Consider the following 25,444-nt stretch of genomic DNA (forward strand, 5'->3'; position numbering starts at 1 on the left):
GGTCCCAGCAGAAGGGCATTTTGTGATCAGCTTTTTGTCAAGTAGAGTTTGTTCAAATTGAAAAACTTCTTTTAGGCACCTAAATGATATGAGCTCCTATTTCAAAATCCTATATGGTTGTATTGATTTTGAGTTGAGGTAGAATCTCTAATAAGAACATTTCCTGTAGTAAATCCATGGATGCTCACACTGCCTTTTTGTATGTGATCGAAAAATTATATTTTTCAGCCCGATTTTGGTTGTTGAGAACTTTGATATTGGTAGACTATTCTTAATGTAGTTTATCAATATCAAATTGGTGGGGTCCAAAACCTGGCACCCACCTGCCAGCTGTTTGCGGGTCCCAAGGTTGGTTAGAAGTAAAGAGTTTTTGGAGCCAGGACACCGCAGATCCATACACTGCAGTGGCCCATGTTGAGTGCTACAGGTAAGGTCCCACTCTCTTCACCGTACCTGAAAAATGGCTAGTGCCAAAATGGACTAGTTATATCTATGGGTCAACTATATAAAAAAAAAAAAAAGTTCACATGCAGAGAAATCTGTGCACACCCGAAGATATAATCAAAAATATACATAGCAAATTTATTTAAGAAAAAAAAAAGCAAAATAAGACACGCACATTGAAAACAAAACCCCTTATGTGGTTAAAGAGGGTAACTCTTATAACCTAGTTGTGAAATGCTGGATGAGATCCTCAACTTTAACACCTCAATTGTCAAGTTAATAGAGGTACAAAATGGCACAATAAAAAGTAAAAAAAAATGTTTTTTAAATGAATACTTAAATATTAAATCTCACAATAAATAGGGTTTAAAAATGAAAAAAATGCATGTATCCAAATACTAAAAAATAAAGGGTCATAAGGTGATACTGCCAAGATGGTGAGGAGGGGCAGGAAAGGCAAGGAAAGAGACCCCATGTGTTACGTTGCATCCAAGCCCACCAGGGATGAGCACCAGATTCCTTCCAATTCCGTGTTTCCCAACCAGGTAGAAGGCAGTAGCAAGGCCTTGACGGTAGGGATGGCAAACCGATTTTAGCTGATCTAAAGATGCCTGGCATGGGGGCACGCAAAGAAAAATAACTGTTCTCAGAGAGAAGCTAAGAATCGAAAATGCCCTACCTGCTCCTACAACAAGCTTATTTTGAAGTAGGGATGTGAATAGGAGTTCCTTCAAAACGCAAGCATGTTTTAGGGATGTCCTCTAGCAAAAAAAAAAATTGGGAATTCATGTTCCAATCTGATATGTTGAGTTTTTTATCATTGATGATGCACACGGACATATTTTCTTCTCCTTGTTCTCAATACTGATTTTTGCCCCCAGACTGGTTTTAGCTCGTACAGTATATGGTTTATGTGGAGCTGGGTGGAATATGTTTCTGCTTCGTATATTACTAGAAATAAATACATTTATCTTGCAGTTAAGTAACTTTGCATTTCCCATGAACCAATTCTCCTTTCTAATAATTCCATTATACAACTCTCCTCGTCTTCCAGATTCCATTGCATCCCGTAATTGACAGCTTGGTCCATGAAGTCATAACCTTGGCTTTCAAGCACTTTAAATACAAAGAAGGGTAATGAAATTCAGACTGGAAATTGTAACTGAGGCCGTCTTGCATTAATATCTGTATTTTTCATCTTTCTTTTGTTTCTTTTATCCTTAGGTATTTAGGTCCAAACACTGGTAATATGCACATTGTAGCTGATCTGTATGCTGAAGTAATTGGTGTTTTAGCACAGTCAAAGTAAGTATCCATATAGTCATAAATCTTAGCAATCTCTGCAGAATAACAGTCATGTTGAGTAAAATTCTATTTAGAGGATATGTTGATTGAGATAACCAGGCTTGGGCAAATGTAATTCCAAGTTCAGTAACCAGCATTAGATGGTTTAGTCAGGCGGGACCAAGTACCCAGAAATGCTCTGGAGTTGGCTCATGATGTTGTAAAGTTCTCTTACAAAACCTGATCCAGATCTATAGGACATGTAAGGTGTGTCCCTGTGTAGTTCTTCATCCTACAAGGTTGAGGGAGAAGCTCTAAACTAAAGGTGGACGCATACATTAGAATAAGGTCGGGTGAACCAACCAATTTTGGCGGGACCAGTCTGTACTAGATGTTTGCCTAACAAACATTTTGGAGATATCAGAATAAAAAAAAGGATTGGCCGAGTTTAGCATGCCTGATTTTTTCGTTCTCAGGGGATCAGCCATCCAAGACTCTGGTGAAAGCCTACTTCTCCCCCTCACCTTCTTTCCCTTTCCATTGCTCAGCCAAACCGAGCGTGCATGTTTATGGGGAAATGGAAGTAATAGCGGTCAGCCAACCAAGATATTGATAGTCTCTCTAACAGCAGAGCACAGCAAGTGGTCATAGTAGATGACCTGGACGATTCCACATGGTGCAACACCTGTCAACACTGAAGGTGACACTACTGGTCTGGATGACCTGTCTGCCCTGCTTGCACACTTATTCCCATACATATGCCAAAGCCAAATTACATAGTTCACTGGTTATTTTTAGACAGCTGTCGGACATGTTTTTTTAGGCAGTGTATTATTTACGCACTGCATAAGATAAAACCAAGAAATGAGCCGGAGCATAAGTTGGCATATGTGCAGTGTGTAAAAGCACATTCGCACTGTGGCCATTTCACAGACAAAACCCAAGAAAAATAAAATAATATGAGCATATACCCTGTAGTAAGCAAATAAGTAAATAGAAATTGTACATGTAAATAATATAGGGTACTTTAGTTAACACTATTTTCATGAAAAAAGTGTAAACGCCATCCCACCACGACAAGGTGCACCCAATCAGGATGGTCCTATTCTATCTCTAGTATTAAAATCTTACCTTGTGTCTACCGACCTCAATGTAGATAAGGGTAGAGCAGAACAGAGGTCGAATGTTCAGACACCTGCCCATGAGAGCTAGGCATTTAATCTATATAGCTTCCCACGGACAGATGTCTAAACAGTTGGGCCTCTGTCCTGCTCTGCCCTTATCTACAGTTAGGTCTGTTGACACAAGGTAAGGCTTTAATACTAAAGACAGGATAAGACCTTCCTGGTTGGGGTCGCTTTGTCGCGGTGTGATGGTTTTTATGTTTTTTTGATCAAAATAGTGTTAACTAAGTACCCTATATTATTTATATGTACTATTGTTATCTACTTACTACACGGTATATGCTCACTTTATTTTTTTTCTTGGGTTTTGACTGCATAAGGTAAGGCAACACTAGACAGAGGTCACCACTGTGACCTGATCTAATGGTCGGACAATCCCAGTCCCCAACCAGACCCATGTAAAGCGGCAAAAAATTCCGCAGCATATTCATATAGTGATGAATTTATTGGAAATCCATCACATACAGTACATACATCATGTATTGACCTTTACAGAGGCCTTTCTCAAGACTTGTGAATAGCTTCTGTGTTGGATGTATGTATATGATGAATCTCCAATAAATGCATCATTATCTGAAAATGCTCAGGAATGTTTTGCATCTTTGATGTAATTAAGCATGATATAAAACCATGAAGTGGAAAGGTATCAGTAGAAACTACCAGAAAGGGCTACGGCTGGTAAGGCTGGAATTGGTCATGGACTGCTGTTTGAAGACAGAAGGGAAGTTATGGATACAGGGGTGGCCATACCATTGGTGCAACCTGTATGGGTGCACAGGGGCCTAAGAGGTATTGGGGCCACCTCCACCTCCAAACCAGCAAACGTCTTCAGTCACAAACATTTTTGGACTGCAAAGTTTCCAAATGCTGTTTTTACACAGGTGACCTCATTTGTCTCTGTCTGCCCCGTATGGATATTATAACTGGTGAGACCTAGACTTGTGGGAAAATCCTTCAATTAGGAGGAATTGTAGTTTAAAATGCCAGATATATGTATCCCACTATTTTTAGCAATCTTGTCTTGGAAATGGACATTTTCATATATAGTCGTTATGTCACATTTCTATTATTCACATATCGAATGGTGGGAGCAAAGACAAAAAGTAATGTAAGACCAAATAAGATACTGTTGGCCAGCTGGGCTTATGTTATGGCTGGACGGTGTCACAGGGTTTTTTTTTTATACTCTTTAAATCATTAGGGTAGAGTGTTAGAGAAGATGCCAAGAACAATTGTGGATAGAAAAATTTTGTACAATTTATTAGCCATCTCTCTTCCATTTGTCAGGTTTCCTTCCGTGAAGAAGAAATTTATGGCGGAGTTAAAAGAGCTGAGGCACAAAGAGCAGAACCCGTATGTGGTTCAAAGCATCATCAGTCTGATAATGGGGATGAAATTCTTCCGCATTAAGATGTATCCAGTGGAAGACTTTGAAGCCTCTTTACAGTTCATGCAGGTATCATTAATTATCTGGTGTCACTTAGTATAGGGGAGAACACAGAGTGCTTATTTATCCCAGACATTGAAATCAATCTGCACAGGATCTTAGCACTGAATGTGTAGTAGAAATCCTGTAGATTTTTTCTTTTAACTTTTGATCATTTAGATGACAGTTTTGTTTGTTTTTTATGTATATTTTACATTATATTTTTACATTTTAAAGGGCTGGTTATATGAGTCTTTAAAGGTTGCTCATATTGTAATGATGCACATGTGAATTTTCTTTCTCAGCTTTAACTCTATAAATTTCAAATGATGAAATCTACAGTGACAAAGCATTTCAGCAACGGGATTGACATTCTGCCATTCTGAAATTCGCTGCTGCTTTTATTTCGGCTGCATTTGGGTGGATTTTGAAAATCCACCATCATGTGCCTATGGGTATCCTTTACAGCAGGGGTGGGGAACCTCTGTACCGAGGGCCGTTTATGGCCCTTGATGACCTTTTCTCCATCCCCCGGGCAGATTCCTGGGGACCACAGTGCTTGGGCCGCCAGCTGTATTTTGATAGCCACCGGCTATTTAATTTCTTTTTGCTCTGTGAGCACAGGCAAGCTGAATGCTGAGGCGTGTGCAGTGAAAGATTACGTCCTGACACCAGTGCCAGCGTCAGGACGTACTTTGAGGCCGGAGTTGGCGCACAATTTGTACAGCCCCAGAAGGATGGTATAAATATCCTAATAGACCTTGGTAGAAGGAAGGTTCCCCACCCCTGCTTTACATCATGCTAAAAATTATTGCAAACACACTGAAAATCCATGAGAAATCCTCAATTTTTGACCTTTCCCATATATTTTCAGTTAGGGACTTTTGCAGTTGACTGGCCTACGATGCAGTCCAATAAGTTGTCTTATTGATCAGCAGAAAAAACACAGTATACATATGTTGTGTCCCCCAGCAGTACAAATCTATAAACATGACACATACTCAAAATATATCAAATGTATTGATTATATTAAAATTGCCATAGAGTGTCAAAGCATATGGCGAAACGCGCGTCGGATTAACACAGGCACCTTGGGGTCAGTATCAGCGGCGTTTCTTTACATATATGGAAGCTCTGCCTAATATGGTGTGTGAGCATCAGGCTTCTGATATCATGATCTTTAATGAACTTTAGACAATAACCTTTCATTCCTATAAGCTTGATCTCTTCATACGATATACTGATATTTCATCTGTATTATATATAATGATATAGCACTAGGCACTTTTACTTTGATTTGCTATTTTTGCTATCTGGTGTATAGTTGTCATATAACCATGATCTTTACTGATACATGAAAGCATTATTGTATTATATATCTGATACCCTCTGTGCCTGGTTTGTTGGGCATCCTTCCCTTTAATTTTATACTCTATGCTAATTTTAATATAAACCATAAATTTGATACATTTTATTATATTTTGATTAGGTGTCATGTTTATAGGGTTTATAAGGTGTCCTATTGCTGGAAGTCTCTCAATCCGCTTTTGAGCCAATGAATGAATGCTAGAGTCTTTTAGTCTTTTCCTCTTTTTTTTTTTCTGGAAAAGAACCTCAAAGTTGTAAGGGACTTGTTGAATTTTTTTTTTAGACACCTGTGGTCATTTAATGGCAGCAGTAGTGTTGGATACAGCTCTTGATAGAATGGAGTGTTTAGTAGGAACCCTTGAACCTTCCATTCTTCCAGTGAAACCATTGTAAATGGTTTATGGATTTTTTTTTTTTATATTGATGGCCGGCATATTATACCTTGATGAATAACTAGTCTCCTGGACTCCTCCTAATGATGGAGCATCCCAGTGTCAACCAAAGGAGAACTTCTGGAGGTGCAGTTAAGAGGCTTGGGCGATGCACTGGATATTTGCCAAGCCGTCTTGGAGGTCTCTTCTTTTTTTGTCTCGGAGCTTTCCAAGTGGGTTGACAAGTATGCATTACAGTAGAGTTATCACAAAATGCTACCACCTATTGGGAACCAACGACCTGCACAGATTAGTAGTATACTCAAGAATTAATGTTTGGGACTTAATATATCCACTATTTATAGGTATATAGGTCATTAAATTGGCCAGGTGAGTAACGCTCAACTCCTGTATGTATGTGTGTATGCGGCACTTGCCTATACACTGCGAGTTTTCTAAACATGTTTGCAAGTCTTGATTTTTTATGGCTATGTTCTCTCACCTTTAGGAATGTGCACATTATTTCCTAGAAGTAAAAGACAAGGACATTAAGCATGCTCTGGCTGGCCTGTTTGTGGAGATCCTGGTCCCTGTGGCTGCTGTAAGTCCTTTCCTTTCTACATGATTTATTGTAATAGCGTCTATTCCGCGTTAAAGTCGATTCTTTTACCTACTTTTTATTAGGCTGTGAAAAATGAAGTGAATGTTCCTTGTCTTCGAAACTTTGTGGAAAGTCTTTATGACACAACACTTGAGCTATCTTCCAGGAAGAAGCACTCATTGGTGAGTATTTCACGATCGGACGTAAGGATGTAAAGTATTCACAGTATAGAGAGGGGGGAAAAATTAATGTTGTGATTTCGTAAAAGTGGGCTATGGTCATGGTACATATCCATTGCAGAAGCGACAACTCTTAGCATGCACTGAAAGTCAAGGTTATATGATATGCTGGGGATCTACAGGCTGGTAACTCTTACCTTAGCACAAATGCCTACCATCTAATTAGAGGTCAACCATGCCCACCAGTATAAGAGGCAACGTTCCACTCTGGCTAATGGAAGAAGAGGGTGTCCCGAGCCCTCTAAGACATGCATATACTCTTATAAGGGTTGTGTCACACACACCCCACTAGGTTCAGATAGGGCGAGATGGGTTTCATGAATTCTTTGGAATCCTGGGGGAACCGTTACTCAGGGCGACCATAGGCTGCAGCTTCTCTCAGGCACATGATAGATTCAGTTGCTGACCAGACACATCTGACAAGAGTCTTTTTCAACAGTTTAACAGTGGAATTGAATCTGAAGCACAGCCAGTGCAATTCAGGGATATTACAACAAAAATCTTTGTTACAACACAGTCTGAGTTTCTTGAGCAACCGGCTCCAGTAACAATACAGTAGTTTCTTCACAAGGCACAGTATTACAGTCTCTTCAGTAGCATAATTCAGCATAGATTAGATATCTTAGCAGCACACTTCTGTGCATAAACAACCACAGGCTTTTCCTTTACAAGGACACAATAGTACACAGCATTCTTTATCCTGCATGGCGATGGAAGGGGGGAGGGTTTGATGAGGGAGATGATCCCTGTGACACAATTCCTTCCAGTCCTTATCTTCCTGCCCAATAATTCTCTGCACTGTTAGTTCAGGGAGTTTATCTGACCTGTGTTTAGTTTCTCTCCTGATCTGAATCCTGTTTAGTTGCCTTCTGTCAGATCCAGATAACACACCCACCTGTCTCTTCAGCTTCAGACAGACTACAATAACAAGTTCCCCACAATCCCCCTGGAGCTCTGCTAAAACACTCCCTGTCTCTTGTGACTTTGTTAACCCCTCTAGTTGCTGGATGCTTCTGAAGCACAACACTTCCTGTCTCCTGTGCTTGTGTTATTTGGAACAGTTTCTGGGTGCTTTTGAAGCAACAGCACTACTTCTGGATGTTACAGTTGCCTTAATGAGAACCCCTTTAATACACAATAGATCGTCAGCACCAAATGTTTTATAAATCCAGATTCAGGACAGAGCCTTGTTCACAGGGTTTTGCAGCCCTGATCTCGGGATTGCTGGGGGTCCCCTGGTCAGACCTCCAGTGATCACCAAGTTGTCCTCCATCCTATGGATAGGGGATAACTTGATTTTTTGGGGAATAACACTTTAATAGTCGTTGCCTGTCCATGTCCAGCTATGCCTGCTTCTATAATTTGTGTACTGGTGATTCTTAGCTTAACTGTTTGTAGTATAAGAGTTTTATCATGAAAATATTTAACTTTTCAGTCCAAATTTTCTTGCTCCATATCTCTTATACATAAGGAAGGCCTATCCATCCTGAATTCAGTTTGAATGTGTTACAAAAATCTAGAAATACTAGAGCTTGTTAGACACTTAAACAGGCCAGGTGGTATTGCTGCATACTGACACATGCTTACATGCCGGGTGATGACCTGTGTGAGTGCTGTAACAGCTGTATGTTATGTTTCAGGCCTTGTACCCCTTGGTGACGTGTTTGCTTTGTGTCAGCCAGAAACCATTCTTTCTAAACCGGTGGCATATTTTTCTCAACAACTGCTTATCTAACCTGAAGGTAAAGGTGTCCTTTATGTTACCCGTCACATTTCAGGCTCCTGTTATTGAAGCGCGTTGAATGATGTGATTTTTGTTTCTTTACACAAAACAATGACTGAAGGTAGACTCCAGACTTGTACAAATAGATTGTTTCATTGTAGTAAAATTGAATTTATATAAACCAGAAGTATCTTTGTGTTACTCGGTGTGTGTGCCTTTAAAGCAACTTTTATGCTATTTTGCATCCTGGTGTAACTGCACAACAAAAAAGAGGTGCAAATCTTTTTTCAATACTTTGTATTAGTGTTTCACTTCTAGTATTATATTACAAATATTTATGCAACTTAGTAACCAAAATATGCGCTGGAGTGGTGCCACTAATCTAAGTTCCCTGCCTCCAGTTTCATACTTACCAGCTGCCATCTTCATCTTTTATTGGTGCCACTCAGGTCTCTCGCCATTATCCTGTGACCGCAAATTCTGACTGACCGGAAGTCAGAGGGTAACGGTCACAAGGTCTCAGTGTAAGTCTATGAGAGTCTAGTTCTGGCATCATAGACCTGCATTGAGGTGTGACTTCCAGCTCGTCCAGTTAAACACTGGAGCGATCCGCCAGATCACACACAACCTGAAGAAGAACGACCGGAGCGGCGCCGATAAAAGATGATGGTGGCTGTTAGGATATAATACTAGGGGCAGGGAACTTAGATTAGTTGCACCACTCCAGCGCTGCAATAAAAAAAAACCCTGGAGTGGTGCTTTAATGTCTTAACATAGCAATACCCGCTTCAACAATCCAATGATTTGACCTGGTGTGTACCTCCATCCAGACATGTTCAGCAGGGCCTGTATAAAGATGAAGCAAGCATCAACGATGCCACTGATGCTCACTCGTTTTCTGTTGAGGCAGCTGCACTAAATGGCATAAGAAAACTCAAAATGAACTTTTATGGCGGGTCAGTCATATGCTTTAAAGGGGTATTCCCATCTCCAAGATCCTATCCCAATATGTACTAGGTGTAATAATAATAATTCAATTGACAAATACCTTCAATTAGAAATGAAGTATAGTTTTTCTGATTCGCTAGGTCTCTTTCCTCATGTGCAGGCATTGCAAGACCTTGGGTATCCATGGTTATGGCCACTGAGATAGTGACAGTTAGCTCATTGCTAGTGGTCGTAACCATGGATACCTAAAGTCCAGCAATGTCTGCACATGATAAAAGAGAATCAGAGAAACTATACTACATTTCTAATTGGAGGTATTTCTCATATTATTATTATTACACATACTACATTTTGGGATAGGATCTTGGAGATGGGAATACCCTATTGAGTTTTGCATTTGTAGGTGGGAATGACACGCAGCTGCATATCTTCTCCAGCCCTGTTCCCAAGTCTGTAGGTTATAGGAAAAGGCAAAAATTTGGTACATGTCATTCTTTAATGTTGTACCCATTCTCTGATTGTTGTTAGTGCCCTTTTCTCTAATAAATCCTTATTTATGTGTCCTAACAATGAACTCCTTTATGTCTAACAGAATAAGGATCCTAAAATGGCACGAGTCGCACTGGAATCCCTGTACAGATTACTATGGGTTTATATGATCCGAATAAAATGTGAAAGCAACACGGCAACACAAAGGTTAGTTACATGTCTTGAAGGGGTTGTCCACTACCTGGACTAACCCTTTTTAATATGAAGTAGTCCCCCTTGTAAAATAAGAACGCCATATGCTCACCTCCTAGACTGGCACCGATTTAGCTATATTTGTTCTGGGTCTCTCGGGGCTCGTGTGACATTGGCTCACATGGCGTACCAATCAGCTATTGGGCTGCTGTGCTTTTACTCCTTTCATTTGTCTGAGGTTCACTCCTTTGGATGAACATCAGATAAGCGGAGGTAGTACGAGCAAAGCAGCCAAATAGCGGCTGGTGATTGGCTGCAGGGCTTCCGTGGCATAAGCCCTGGGAGACTTAGAGCCGACATCGCTGAAGCAGTGCCAGTACAGGAGGTGAGTATATGGTGTTTTTATTTTACAAGGGGAACTACTTTATTCACGAAGGGGTTGTCCAGGTAGCTTTTAACTTAGATTTCAAAACTTTCAGAAATATTTAGAAAAAGAGGCATTGTTTTGAGGCGTAATGGGTGCCAAATAGAAAACTTTGAAACACTTTTATTGGAGGATGCAAAATACATATGTCAAGCCCCCCAGATCGATTGGCCGTCAAACATCTCTCCAATACAATAAGCGCTCGCTCTGACGAGTGCTCTTGTGTTCTCTATGACAGCCACTGCCAGACTCCTTTGGAGACGGAATGTCTCTTAGAGAACAAATGGATCAGCAATCTGAATTATGACATATGTCATCATCTGTTGGGGGACAGTCGGGAGGCCCCCATACACATAAGACTATTGGTCAAACCCGTTGATGTTTGCGGGTTGGGGATCTTAAGATACTCCGGCCATAAGATAATGTAAGATAAAGTCTCTAACATTATCTAGTGAGTTTTGCCAAATGTATCATGCAGCGTGCACCATTTTAATTAAAATATTTTACCCATTTTTCGCAAAAAGATGACAGGCGTACAATTCTATAATTACTTCCATAAAGAAAGATGCTTTTTATCCCTCATACATGTTACTTTTGCAGTTTTATTCAGTCCTGACAGTCCTCTTTGGTGCCAGTAAGGATCTGGGTTTGCTCCTGACCAAAGTCTTACCTGCTATGTTCTTTGGATAAATAAATACTGATAAAACCTTTTTACTAATTGCTTTGTGTTGTAATCCTAATGATGATATTTTATTTATAACAGCCGTCTAACAACCATCATTGGGACGCTTTTCCCTAAGGGTTCTCGAGGGGTGGTGCCCCGAGACATGCCCCTTAACATCTTTGTCAAGATCATACAGTTTATCGCACAGGTATGTGATGTATTTAAAAACTGTATTTTTTATAATGTGACACTCTCCTTACCGTCCCCTCCTCTCAGAAGCGTACATTGAAATCATGGGGCCCCACAGCAGAAGTTCTATTGCCCCCCCCCCCAAAAAAATAAAAATAAAAATAATAAAAACTTAATATTCAGCTGTGTCACAGAAGAGCATATCTCACAACTTTGCAGCCCTTACAAAGTCATTTTCCTCATATTCCTCCATACAGAATAATGGCCCCTCGTAGCTCATAGTCCTCCATACAAAATAATGGCCCCACATAGTCCTCCATACAGAATAATGGGCCTCACATAGTCCTCCATACAGAATAATGGGCCCCACATAGTCTTCCATACAGAATAATGGGCCCCACATAGTCCTCCATACAGAATAATGGGCCCCACATAGTCCTCCATACAGAATAATGGCCCCTCATAGCTCATAGTCCTCCATACAAAATAATGGCCCCACATAGTCCTCCATACAGAATAATGGGCCTCACATAGTCCTCCATACAGAATAATGGGCCTCACATAGTCCTCCATACAGAATAATGGGCCTCACATAGTCCTCCATACAGAATAATGGGCCCCACATAGTCGTCCATACAGTATAATGGGCCCCACATAGTCGTCCATACAGAATAATGGGCCCCACATAGTCGTCCATACAGAATAATGGGCCCCACATAGTCGTCCATACAGAATAATGGGCCCCACATAGTCCTCCATACAGAATAATGGGCCCCACATAGTCCTCTATACAGCAAAATGGGCCCCACATAGTCCTCCATACAGCAAAATGGGCCCCACATAGTCCTCCATACAGAATAATGGGCCCCACATAGTCCTCCATACAGAATAATGGGCCCCACATAGTCCCTCATACAGAATAATGGGCCCCACTTAGTCCTCCATACAAAATAATGGGCCCCACATAATCCTCCATACAGAATAATGGCCCCACATAGTCCTCCATACAGAATAATGGGCCCCACATAATCCTCCATACAGAATAATTGCCCCACATAGTCCTCCATACAGTACACAGGGCCCCACATAGTCCTCCATACAGAATAATGGTCCCACATAGTCCTCCATACAGAATAATGGTCCCACATAGTCCTCCATACAGAATAATGGTCCCACATAGTCCTCCATACAGAATAATGGTCCCACATAGTCCTCCATACAGAATAATGGTCCCACATAGTCCTCCATACAGAATAATGGTCCCACATAGTCCTCCATACAGAATAATGGTCCCACATAGTCCTCCATACAGTACACAGGGCCCCACATAGTCCTCCATACAGTACACAGGGTCCCACATAGTCCTCCATACAGAATAATGGTCCCACATAGTCCTCCATACAGAATAATGGTCCCACATAGTCCTCCATACAGAATAATGGTCCCACATAGTCCTCCATACAAAAAAAAACTGAAGATCTGAACTGGAATGTAAATTGGTGTGTGCGCAATATATGTAAGAGCTTGTTCACACATGGCCACTAGACAGAAAAAAGCAAAGACCATCAGTGGTTCAGTCTCTCTGCCTTATCTTACATGTATGATGTCACTTGACAAACGGTAAGGTTTTTAATATTAGAGTTAGGACTGTCCCATGGGGGTCGCCGTGATGAGGCTGTCTGGCTTGCGCATTATTTTGATCAAAATTATGTTAACTAAGTACCCTTTATTATTTTCATGCACTTGCGGTTTATTTAATTATTTCAGGGTATTTGTGTTTTGTGTTTCTGTCTTTGTTTTTTTAAAGTCCTCCATACAGTATTATGGGCCCAACATAGTCTTCCATACAGTATTATGGGCCCCACATAGCCCTCCATACAGTATAATGGGCCTCACATAGCCCTCCATACAGTATAATGGGCGCCACATAGCCCTCCATACAGTATAATGGGCCCCACATAGCCCTCCATACAGTGTTATGGGCACCACATAGTCCTCTATACAGTGTTATGGGCACCACATAGTCCTCTATACAGTGTTACGGGCACCATATAGTCCTTTATACAGTATTACGGGCACCACATAGTCCTCTATACAGCATTATGGGCACCACATAGTCCTCCATACAGTATAATGGGCACCACATAGTCCTCCATACAGTATAATGGGCCCCATATAGTCCACCATACATAAACAAATACTCACCTCTCCCCATTCCCCAGCTGCTCCGGTCTCTGCAGTCTCCAGTCTTCTGATCCTCTTCACTGCTCAGCATAGAGGGTGCACTGTAGTGAAGTCATTGCTCCCTCTGCGCTGAGGCATCACAGAGCTCTGAATCCGAGGGGGAAGGATGGGAGAGGGGGCATCATCGGATGGCTCACTCTCCCATCATTGCTTGCAACTGTATCGCGGCATCCAGGACGCCGAAACAGTAGAAAGTACGATGTGGGCGTGGGGGCCCAATGCTGGCACTGGAACTGTGCCCCCCCCCCCCCCCGCCTCCCCGATTCACGGTCCTCATAGCGGCTGCATGATAATAAATACTATGTGACAATCTGTGTGTTTTCACCAACTGATTTACAAATCTCTATATCTTAATTTTTTGTTTTAGGAACGTCTAGATTTTGCAATGAAAGAAATTATTTTTGATCTTTTATGTGTTGGAAAAGCAGCCAAAGCTTTCAGCCTCAACCCAGAGGTATGTTGTTTTTTTTCTTAATTTTTTACAATAGTCTAAAAAAATAAAAAATAAAAAAAATAGCATGTCATCATTTTAAAAAGAGGTGCTAGAAAATATTATTGTAAGGACATCCCCTTTTTTTTTAGAACTTGATCAGATGATCGCCGATAGGTGGGACTATTCTAACAGTCTGTGATCAGTTTTGGGGTAATTACTGTACAAACAATTATCCTGGGGAAAATGTTGGCGCTCATAAATACGTGATAAGCAATATCAGTTGGGTCTCTGGGTTATGGAGAATGCTCCTCCAGCCCCAACTTCTTCTATATAGGACATATGGAAGGGGATGTACAAAAGGGACAATACATCAGAATGCGGTGACATTGTCAAATCTTCATAAAAACATAGTTGCAAAAAAAAGCTAGATGGCTTATAACCAATGTTGAAGAAATCTTTCCTTGACATTCACCATCGCTCTTTGATCAGGACACAATGTATTGTTTTAGGGTGTCCTCCTAAGTCCTCTGTCGGAAGCCCCATCATAGATCTGTTGTTTTGGGCATCCTATAAAGTATGTTCCGATTTATGGAGTGACTCACTACTTAAAACTTATGCCCATGCTTTACGTTTTCTTCCCGTCAACACAGAGAATGAATATCGGCTTAAGGGCTTTCTTGGTAATAGCGGATAGCCTACAGCAGAAGGATGGGGAGCCACCCATGCCAGTGACCGGAGCTATTCATCCTTCGGGTAACACCTTGCGTGTGAAGAAAACCTACCTGAGTAAAACACTCACAGAGGAGGAAGCAAAAATGATTGGTGAGTAACATCTAATTGTCGATTTAAAGTTCCTGCTAAAGGCAAGTCAGCCGCCTAAAATAGCTATAGACTATGAATCCTAATGGAGGCGAGACTCTCACAGTACAGGTCTACTCAGGTGAGCAGTTGTCATTATTTCCGCCCTCCTGGCCTTAATCCATCTTGCCCTGCAGTTACAATTATGTGATTTTTTTTTTTTGATTTTTTTTTTTGCAATGCCCTCCTCCAAATGAAAAGCAAAAACAATTATTGTGATCATCATGAGCAACATGGTGTTCTGATATCTGTGTATGTATATGCTATATTTGTTAGTGTGCATTTTGTCACAGTGATTTTTCCATAAGATTGCTGATGGAAAATGTCCTAATTGGGCCCCGCCCCCTCAAAAAAAAAAAAATAATATTCAGCAGGGTCACAGAAGAGCATATCTCACAACTTTGCAGCCCTCACAAAGTAATTTTGCCCTCATTGGAGCCCCTTAGTGTTTCCATGCATTACGATGCCCCCTTCATGGCCCTCTTGTGGCCCCCAAACATAAGAGTGAATTACTCCACAGTACCATCCACATGCACAGTATGATGACCCTACAGTACCCCCCCTGCAAAATGTGATACCCCCACACCCCAACACAGTATGATGTTCCCCACACACAGTATGATTGCCCAGACATTGCCCTCCACGCAATATGATGGCAACACACAGCCCTCCATACGGTATGGTGGTCCTCCATACACAATAGTGGCCCTCCATACAGTATAGCGGCTCCCACAACCCTCCACACTGTATAATGGCCCACATACAGTATAATTTCCCCCACTAGCCCTCCAAACATATAATGCCCCCCACACACAGCTCTCCAAACAGTATATTGGCCCCCACATAGCCCTCCAAATAGTTTAATGGCTCCCACTAGCCCTCCAAACAGTATAATGGCCCCCACTAGCCCTCCAAACAGTATAATGCCACCCCCTACAGCCCTCCACAGTCTAATGGCCCCCATTAGCCCTCGAAACAGTATAATGCCCTCCCACAGCCCTCCACACAGTATAGTTGTATAATGTAGTGATGTCATCGTGCCCGCTGCACTGAGACGTCAGACGCACACGGAGAATGATGGAGGTGGGAGCTGACAACCCAGTGTTCCATCATTGCTCTCAACTGTATCTGCATCTAGAACGTGGATGCAGTTGAAAGTGTGATGCTGGGTGGCGCTGGCACCGGACCCCTGACTCACGGGTCCCATAGCGACCGCCTGGTCTGCCGCTATTGACAGTACTCCACTGCAGTGCACATAAAGAAACCAGTAAACATATATCCAGTGTGTCTGTCATTTTTACTGTATTCTTTTCTCTAGGCATGGCTCTGTATTACGCTCAAGTACGGAAAGCAGTGGACAACATTCTCCGGCATCTTGACAAAGAAGTAGGGAGGTGCATGATGATGACGAATGTACAGATGTTGAACAAGGAACCTGAAGACATGATCACGTAGGTTGTTTATTATAGGTAGTGGCAAGGCAGATTAGACTAAGGCTGGTTTCACACATCTCACATTTGAAGTCCGAGTCAGAACTGCCATGTCCAAAACAACCACGGGACTCAATTTCTAAACTCAACAACATGTATTCTTATGGGGTTGTTGCGTTTGGATCTGAAGTTATGCGGTTGTTCCAAACATCATGGCCTGTACCCAGACCACGAATGGCGGGCGTGTGAAACAGGCCTCGGGTTGACCATGACCATTCACACTTCTTGATGGTATGAAGTTCATACGGTATATCCTAACATTGCATATGAGTCGTCTTGGGGGGGGGGACGACTTGAATACTTCATATTTTAATTATTTTTAATGCCAGGTCAGATATGGTCCATCATCTGATATTGTGTTATGCCCTTAACCTTCCTGCATTGAATTGATAAGCTCCATCCATTTGTGTTGAAGGTTATATTTGCGTCATGCCTTCTAAATATGGCAGTCATTTATAAATGCCTCTGAATGAATCACCGGCTTCACCAGAACATTGAGTATCTTTTTCTGCAGCAATTTAGAATTGAAGCTTCGCATGAAGAGAGAGACAGCAGTGGAAATATCTTGTACTAATAAAGATTTCCAGTGCAATAAAATTTCTTTCCTCTCGAAGACATTTTCAAATAAATGTTACTGAATTAGTCGTTTCTTATCTCTAAGCTGAGCCGGTGGGCTGCGGGGTACATCTTGCATTGGAAGAAATCTAGTAAAAACCTATTTTGCATCTTGGGCTGCTTTTTGTATCTAGCCAATGATTCTTTGATGTAAGAAGTCATGAGAAAATGTGTGATAAAGTAAACCGAGCGGAGTGTCTTTATTAATGTAGCGTGCCCAAGTCTTTCATTGTCAGCCAGCAGACTTCTGGAATTGCAGTAATCACTTGTTTATATAGAGCGAGTGCAGACTGCTCTGATCTCAGTTTTTTTTTACATTTCAGAGGAGAGCGAAAGCCAAAGATTGACCTTTTCAGAACATGCGTGGCAGCTATTCCTCGCTTACTTCCCGATGGGATGTCCAAACTGGAGTTAATAGACTTACTTTCCAGGTATGGGGCTTCTTATTGATGATACAAATGCATTGATAATTTATGATACGTCAAGAATTGGACCCTTGATGAGAAGATGAGTGGTGTTTCTCAAGAGCATCATGGCCTTCTGTTTGGGTCTTCAGACTTGATTTCTATGTTTATACCCATTCATTTAGTTGTTGTTATGGTGTTCTTTTTTTTTTTTTTGCCTTCGACTCTTCCAAGAGTTACTGTATGTTCTATTATTGGTTTCTGGTTATTTGTGCTTTAAAGAATTTTTATCACCAAGACTAGCCCATTTCTAACCTACAGAGCCACCACTGTCAGCTGATATCACCGGGAAAGGTGCTAATGGCCACATATTTCTTTTGAAAGAAAAGTGTGGTGTTATTTGCCATTTGTTCTAGGTCTTTTAAGTCTTAAATGATACCTTGCAAGCGGATCTCGTATTACAGAGAAATCCACGTTTTTCTTAATATGTAAATGAGCTGTTAAGAGCTATAGGCCGGACATAGATCTCACCAAGAATCTGCCTACAGAGCTTATGGTAAATGAAAGGGAGTGTTACCAGTGTGAGACATGTAATGACAGTCTGCTCTCCTGATCTACATGTCTCACACTAGTAACCCCATCTTAAACTTCATTTAAAATAAGCTCTGGAGGCAGATTCTTAGGGAGATCTATGTCCCGCCCATAGATCTTAACAGCTCATTTACATATTAAGAAAACGTGGATTTCTCTGGAATAAGATATCAGATTGCAGATATCAAAATATCATTTTATTCAACTTTCTATGACCTGCGTTCCCATATAGATGGCTTAGAATGGGTGATCCTACTGACTTCCTTTAAAAAGTATCTGAAGCATTCATGGTATATTGGAAATATATGGCACAAAGGTACGATAGGGTCAAGAACCACTACCAGGACCTCAACCTATTAAGAGAATAGAGTTCCCCTTCTCCTCCATTAGCAGTTCAGAGAAGAAGAGAACATGTGCTTCTGTGGCCTCCTATACACTTTATTGAGCCCCTTAAGGCCCCGTCACACTAAGCGATGCAGCAGCGATCCCGACAACGATACGACCTGTCAGAGATCGTTGCTGCATCACTAATACATCGCTGGTGAGCTGTCAAACGGGCAGCCTCACCAGCGATGAGGGAAGCAGCGATATCGTCCACGATGTCCTGCTCCCCGTTACCAGCCTGCTGCTGAAGCAGGAGCAGGCTGGTAACTATGGTAAACATCGGGTTACTAGGGGCATACGCGCACTTAGTAACCCGATGTTTATCATGGATACGACTCTGCTAAGGTGAACGGTAACCTCCCGCGCACCGTAGCAGAGTGGTATCCATGGTAAACAGCGGGTTACTAAGTGCGCGCGTGCCCCTAGTAACCCGATGTTTATCATGGTTACCAGCCTGATCGCTGGTCCCGCTGGTCACACACAGCGATGTGTGCTGACCAGATGGAGGCCAACGACCAAAAAATGGTCCAGGACACTTTGCAGCGATCAGCGACCTCACAGCAGGGGCCTGATCGCTGCAAAGTGTCACACATAGCGACATCGCTGGTGAGGTCGCTGGTGAGTCACCAAAACCGTGACACAGCAGCGATCTCGCTAGCGATATCGCTATGTGAGACGGGGGCTTAAGTCTGGTGAAGATTAGATGGTCACTCCCTGCAGACACAGACAAGCATATCCACGCCCAGATGATTGGGGGCCGGATGTAACCCCTGGACGACATATTATACATTTCTGTACTGGACAGATTATTAAAACATCACTACGTTGTCTCTTGCCCTGCCCCCGAGGCTCTCCACTAATCCTAACAGGCATCTGATTGGTCCCAATTTTATTACAGTTTTTACTTTTGTATTTTGGGAGGAATAAATTAGTTTGTTTGACATGTTCTCAAATTCTGAATAATCAAGCTTTCTTCTATCTGATTTGTGATGATATAGCATTTCCTTTTGGTCAGTGACAATATTTCTCGGCAGTGATAGATGTATTTTGTTTTCGTTTGTTTCACATGTCCTTGCAGACTGTCTATTCACATGGATGATGAATTGCGGCACATTGCACAGAACTCTCTCCAGGGTCTTCTCGTTGACTTTGTGGATTGGAGGGAAGATGTGTTATTTGGATTCATTAATTTTCTGTTACGTGAAGTGAATGATACCCACCAGACGCTTCTTGACACATCTCTCAAGATGCTTTTACAGTTGCTCACCCAGTGGAAGCTAGTAATACATACCCCCGGGAAATCCTATGAGCAGTCGAAAATGAGGACATCAGAGGTAGGGGGGGGTGTTTATATTCTCATATCTTCCTTTCATGTCTCCCAGTAGACCGTCTTTTATCTTTTTTTGGTCTTTAGAATCTAGTTAAAGTGTGCTATAACCTGTATAATCTTAAACTGACAGCGCTGTGTTACCACCGTATAGAGGAAGAATCCACCTGGTGCTAATGACGTAAAGGAACACTAAGAACTTAGAAAAACAAGACACTAACCGAGAACAAACTTCTGTTTCAGAGAAATAGTAGGGAAAGGTTGCTATGTCCCAGCTAGAGGTCAATGAGTCGGAACCAGACTACTGCTACCTGAGCCCATGTGGCTGCTGAACAGAACAAGAAGTCTGAGTCTAGTATTGGGTTTAGTAGCCAGTGTGAAAATGGCAAGAGTTCTGATTTTTATAAAATTGTGACATGACATTAACACCTGATTGAAACAATGTTATTTCTGATACCACATTCTCTTTACTACCCATTTTTTAATTTTTTTTTTCTGAAGACTGATGGGCTCATTATAGAGCTCCTTACTATACCTCTCATGTCAATCTTTGGGCTCCTTACTATGACTCTCGTCAGTCTTTTATCTGATGGATCAGAATCCATCTGTAATTTTGAGTCATTTGACCCACTGTGTCTTTTTTTAATTGTGTTATGCCTATCCTTGTCCCTGACAAGGGTAATTACCTTATTTTAGTCTCATTTGCACGTTTCAGACTTGGTGTCCTATTATTGTACCTTTTACTGAACGCCTCTATCTATAGTGTTCCAGTATTGTAGAGGCTGTCCTTCCACCACCTTCTATCAACTACTTCCCTTATTGACACCCAGTTACCCACCACTACCCACTTTTCAAATTAAGACCGACCCATTGGTTGGATTAAATTGGCCAGGTTGGCCTTTATTACAACAAACATAACAATAAATAAGAACTTTTGGTAGAAGGAGGTTCTTGGAGCTCCAAAGGCCTGTCTGTACCCGAATATTGTAATCTTCATTAACTCCAGCCGCGACCACTAGCTCGAGGGCACCTCTGTCGCCAAAAAACCTTCTCCATTACACAGACTTCCCAGGGACCCCACCCTGAAGAGTCACCAAACTCCACCAGGCCGTTACCAAATTCCAGACACAATTGGAAGGTGCCATCAACTTGATGCACAACCCCCCACCACAATTTTCCACCAACTCCAAGAACCCCTTCACACCACCAAGCCAAAATGACACCCAAATAATCCTACCTATGCCCCTTTTTACCAAGAGAAACCAAAAAGAACAGGACGGGCGGAACCTTTCTCTGTGGTACTCCTGTACTGATTGAGGGCCTGCCAAGCCTTCCCTCCCTTTATATGTGCCTGCTCTTTCTTGCAACCACCCCCATATTACCGCCCCTTAAACTTTTGACCATACTAATCGTTCCCCACCTACTTGGAAGCTAATTAACCCCTTGTTTGCACTACAACGCTGAGTCATGGGTTACTATTCCAATAACTCTGCTGAGGCTCCATTTTGTCCTTTTATTATTCTATGGCTTTAAAAGGCTTATTCCCATCTTCATAAATGGGTATTGTCAGATAGTGCTCATCAATGCAAGAAATTTACTGCTTATTAAAATTTTCAAATGTTCTTAAGATATTTACACTTTTCTTTGTTTACATCTGGTTCTCTTGGAGACCGACCACTGCTGCCAGAATGCGGAACATGCACTGTGCTTACAAGTTCTTTTCTATTGAGCTTCTAAGCACTGTTTTGAAGCTGGCCAGGACGCTATTAATCCTAATCCCAGCCAGCTCCAAAGCATCGAGCTGTAAACAAAAGGAAATTTTAAGAAATCAGTAAATTGTTTCTAAAACCACTATACAACATTGAGAGAAGCAGATGAGAATCTAGTCGGCACTTGACCACAACTACGCAAATGGAAAACTTGCGGTCATGTGACTGCCCATGTGCGTGTGGAATACAGGGGAATCGTGACACTGTGCGCATTGCACACTGTCATGATACGGCAATCTGCAGTCATAGGGAGTGACAGCAGAAATTGAAAATTCCTTTAAAAATAAGAGAACACATTGCTCCAATTTAGAAATATGCGCTGTTAAAATCCCTAAGTGCTGATCATAAGGAACACATTTTAACACAATGATCATCTTATATAAAGAATATCTCAAATTTGGTGCCCATTATATGCAGAATCCAAATCTCATTTTATACCGGGCGCTTTAAAAAACTGCAGCAATATTCTGATAGGCCCGTTTCAATATGTGAGCAGAAGATTGTTCTGCCGTTTTAAAGGAACACTGTAGGAAAATTATGAACAATTATGCCTTAGGCTGAATTCAGGCAAGCGTATTTTTCTGGCGATGTGTTGTCCATTTGCTTTGTATCATGCAGTTTGCACTGAGCTGTGTGAGATTTGGGCAGCAGCAGGGAGGAGAGACTCTGAGGAGCTTTCAATCAGGTTAGATGGGCAGAAATTAAATTTAAACTTTCAAAAAGGATTATACTGAGATTCTAACATGGATTTTTTCAATGTAAGTACACCAGCCTCATTAGGTCTGAGATCTGTTTAATAATGCATACTGTTTATATTATAATATTTAAGAAATGAAAAGTTTTCTCCAAGGTCAGAGACGGCGTGTTATGAAAAAAAAACAAAAACATGCAGTCTAAATAATTTAATCCAAGAGTGGCAAGCGAAAAATTAAATAAAGGAATGAACGTAGAGATATTATATAAACTTGGATTTGAATCAGAAAAGAGAAGCCGTGTAAATAAATAATGCTGCCGCGCAAACATCTAAAAGGTTTTTCCCATTTTTTTTTTTTTTTATTGTATATTTTTTACACCCAGCTAATTCCCAATGGCTCCAGTCACAGGATACAGTCTGAACGGGGACCTTATTCCAATGTACTGCACGCGGTGGAAGGTTTTGCACTATTGTTACTTTGCAGTTTTCAGCTGGCTACTCGGAAAATGGCAGTTTTAATACTGAAAGAGGTCCGAGCATTATTTACTGCCCTGGGACAAGCTGAGGTATGAACTGCTCCGTATGTTAATACCAATAATCTGTAAATTGTGAAGAATATGGACAGTGTTTTGTTTTTTTTTTATTAAATGCATGTATTTTTGGCTAAAAATACATTTTGAATTTGGGTTTTATTTAATATATTAGCACTGTTTTGACTTCTGTACTTTTTGTTTTCCTGTACATTGCTGGCTACAGAATGAGTTAACCAAGAATCGGTCAGTGAGCTGGTTATGACAAGGACATTTCTAAGTCTTTTATCTGTTTGTTACTGAGCTCCTCTCAGCTGATTTATGACCTTTCACACAGGAAAGCTGAACTTTTAATGTGATCATAAATAAGCAAAGAGGGGTCAGGAAAAACCAAGATAACAGATACAAGCTCTGTCAGGATGAGCTTACTGATGGATAATTAGTTAACTCATTCTGCAGTCAGCAATGTGCATGGAAAAAAACAGCCTATAAAAGCCAAACTATGCAAAAGTAATTATGAAACCCAATTCTAAAAATTAATTTTAACCCAAAATTCAGACATGTAAGTAATGAAAATATAAATTACAAAAGTGTGCCTTAAAGGACATCACCATCCTCATTACTTTATTTTACTGGTTGACTACAGGAAGATGACAAGCCGATGATCGATGTGCTGGATCAGCTTAGTCCTTCCATACTTGAAAGCTTTCTACATGTTGCCGTGTCCGATTCTGTAAGTGATTTTTTTTCCTACTTTCTGAGCCATATCTGTGTCATCTAGTTTGTTTTTTTTAAACAAAATATTAGTAAAAATTATGTTCTTGGTGTCTATGGCCATATGTGCAGTTTTTGTATCTTAGGGCTTATAATATAAAAAAGTATAGGCTCAAAATGAATACTATGTACAATGCAACGGGGTGATAGTCCCATAGCCATTAAAGTGGGTTATCGAAGGGAATATTTTCTGACCTGCTTGGATCTGGTTTTAGGATCCTAATTAGGAAAGTTTTTTTCTTTAAAAAAAGAAAAATTACTTTAGGAAAGTCTTCCCTGATAACACATGGCTGTGCCCCATTCTAGACATAAAATATACCAGTAACATGGAGCCATATACCATAGATAAGCATTAAATTGGTGATCAGATTAACTATCGATCCCATATCTATCTATCCCATATTTATATATATGTGTATATATGTGTGTGTGTGTGTGTGTATATATAAATATGTAGATATCTATCTTAGTGCCAATTTATAATTTTTTAAAATGTGTGCTTATGGTCACAAAAGCATGACATGATGTAATAGTTTTTGTTATAATGCCCTCCTCCCCTCCTTTGGGTCCAGCACTCATTGCTGAAGTTGGTGCTGGGAAGTAACGTACCATAAATTATAATGTTTGACCTGGTTCCATTATCACCTCTTTATATAATAAAGTGAACCTCTAAAACAAAGGTGCAAAACCTGCTGCCCCAGGGCCACAATGCTATTGTGTGTGGCCCTCAGCCATCTATTGCACCGCAATATTTGGGGCCCCTCCATGTGTAGTACTATATAGAGCGAGCGATGTTTGTGCATGACTTGGACTCTCTGCAAACACTTGACTGTTTATGTAGCTGTCATACATTACAATGGAGAGGTCTTCACTCGGTGTGACCGAGGACTCCCATTCTCCAGAGAAGTGAAACTTCCATAAGTAGAACACCCTACTTATCAGATACTTACCTTATTTTTCGGACTATAAGACGCACCGGACCATAAGACGCACCCAGGTTTGGTTTTAGAGGAGGAAAATAGAAAAAAAAAATGTAAGCAAAAAATGTGGTCATGATGCCCTGTTAAAGGGGAAGGGGTCTGCTGCTGACACTGTTATAGGAGTAATGTCCCCCAATTCTGTTAATATCCCCCATCCTGGTATATATGGCCCCCCTCCTTCCTGTTATACATTGCCCTCATCCCCATCCTGATATGCATGGCACCTCAATCCACCATCCTGGTATGCATGGCACCCCAATCCCCCATCCTGGTATGCATGGCCCTCTCATCCCTCTTCCTGGTATGTATGCCACCCTTCATCCTGTTATGTATGGCACCCTTCATCCTGTTATGTATGGCACTCTTCATCCTGTTATGCATGGCACCCTTCATCCTGTTATGTATGGCCCCCCTCACACCCATCCTGGTATGTATGGCACCTTAATTCCTCTTCCTGGTATGTATGTCACTCTTCATCCCTGTATGTATGGCCCCCCCCTCATGCCTCATCCCTGTATGTATGCCCCCCATCATGCCTCATCCCTGTATGTATGCCCCCCCTCATGCCTCATCCCTGTATGTATGCCCCACCCCTCATGCCTCATCCCTGTATGCATGGCTCCCCTCATCCTTGTATGCATGGCTCCCCTCATCCTTGTATGCATGGCTCCCCTCATCCTTGTATGCATGGCTCCCCTCATCCTTGTATGCATGGCCTCCTTCATCCCTGTATGTATGGCCCCCTCATCCTGGTATGCTTGGCCCCCCCTGATCCCCGTCACACTGCACATAAAAAAATAAACAA

At 41.4% G+C, this 25,444-nt stretch overlaps 1 protein-coding gene across 8 annotated transcripts in view; it reads left to right on the top strand.

Annotated features, from left to right (window-relative positions):
• FRY (FRY microtubule binding protein) overlaps positions 1-25,444 on the top strand; it is a 444,805-nt gene that overhangs the window by 308,203 nt on the left and 111,158 nt on the right. For all 8 annotated transcript variants that reach the window (XM_073662506.1, XM_073662507.1, XM_073662508.1 and 5 more), the window contains 15 exons: positions 1,499-1,578; positions 1,669-1,749; positions 4,200-4,368; positions 6,586-6,678; positions 6,762-6,860; positions 8,558-8,659; positions 10,181-10,284; positions 11,457-11,565; positions 14,158-14,244; positions 14,874-15,045; positions 16,400-16,532; positions 17,510-17,617; positions 19,644-19,899; positions 22,739-22,921; positions 23,532-23,618. In XM_073662506.1, coding sequence (XP_073518607.1) covers positions 1,499-1,578; positions 1,669-1,749; positions 4,200-4,368; positions 6,586-6,678; positions 6,762-6,860; positions 8,558-8,659; positions 10,181-10,284; positions 11,457-11,565; positions 14,158-14,244; positions 14,874-15,045; positions 16,400-16,532; positions 17,510-17,617; positions 19,644-19,899; positions 22,739-22,921; positions 23,532-23,618 — 1,863 coding nt within the window. The remainder of the gene's footprint in view (positions 1-1,498; positions 1,579-1,668; positions 1,750-4,199; positions 4,369-6,585; positions 6,679-6,761; positions 6,861-8,557; positions 8,660-10,180; positions 10,285-11,456; positions 11,566-14,157; positions 14,245-14,873; positions 15,046-16,399; positions 16,533-17,509; positions 17,618-19,643; positions 19,900-22,738; positions 22,922-23,531; positions 23,619-25,444) is intronic.

This window comes from Phyllobates terribilis, unplaced genomic scaffold, assembly GCF_046119375.1.
Source record: "Phyllobates terribilis strain yellow unplaced genomic scaffold, ASM4611937v1 Scaffold_2__4_contigs__length_985480577, whole genome shotgun sequence".
Classification (NCBI taxonomy): Eukaryota; Metazoa; Chordata; class Amphibia; order Anura; family Dendrobatidae; genus Phyllobates; species Phyllobates terribilis.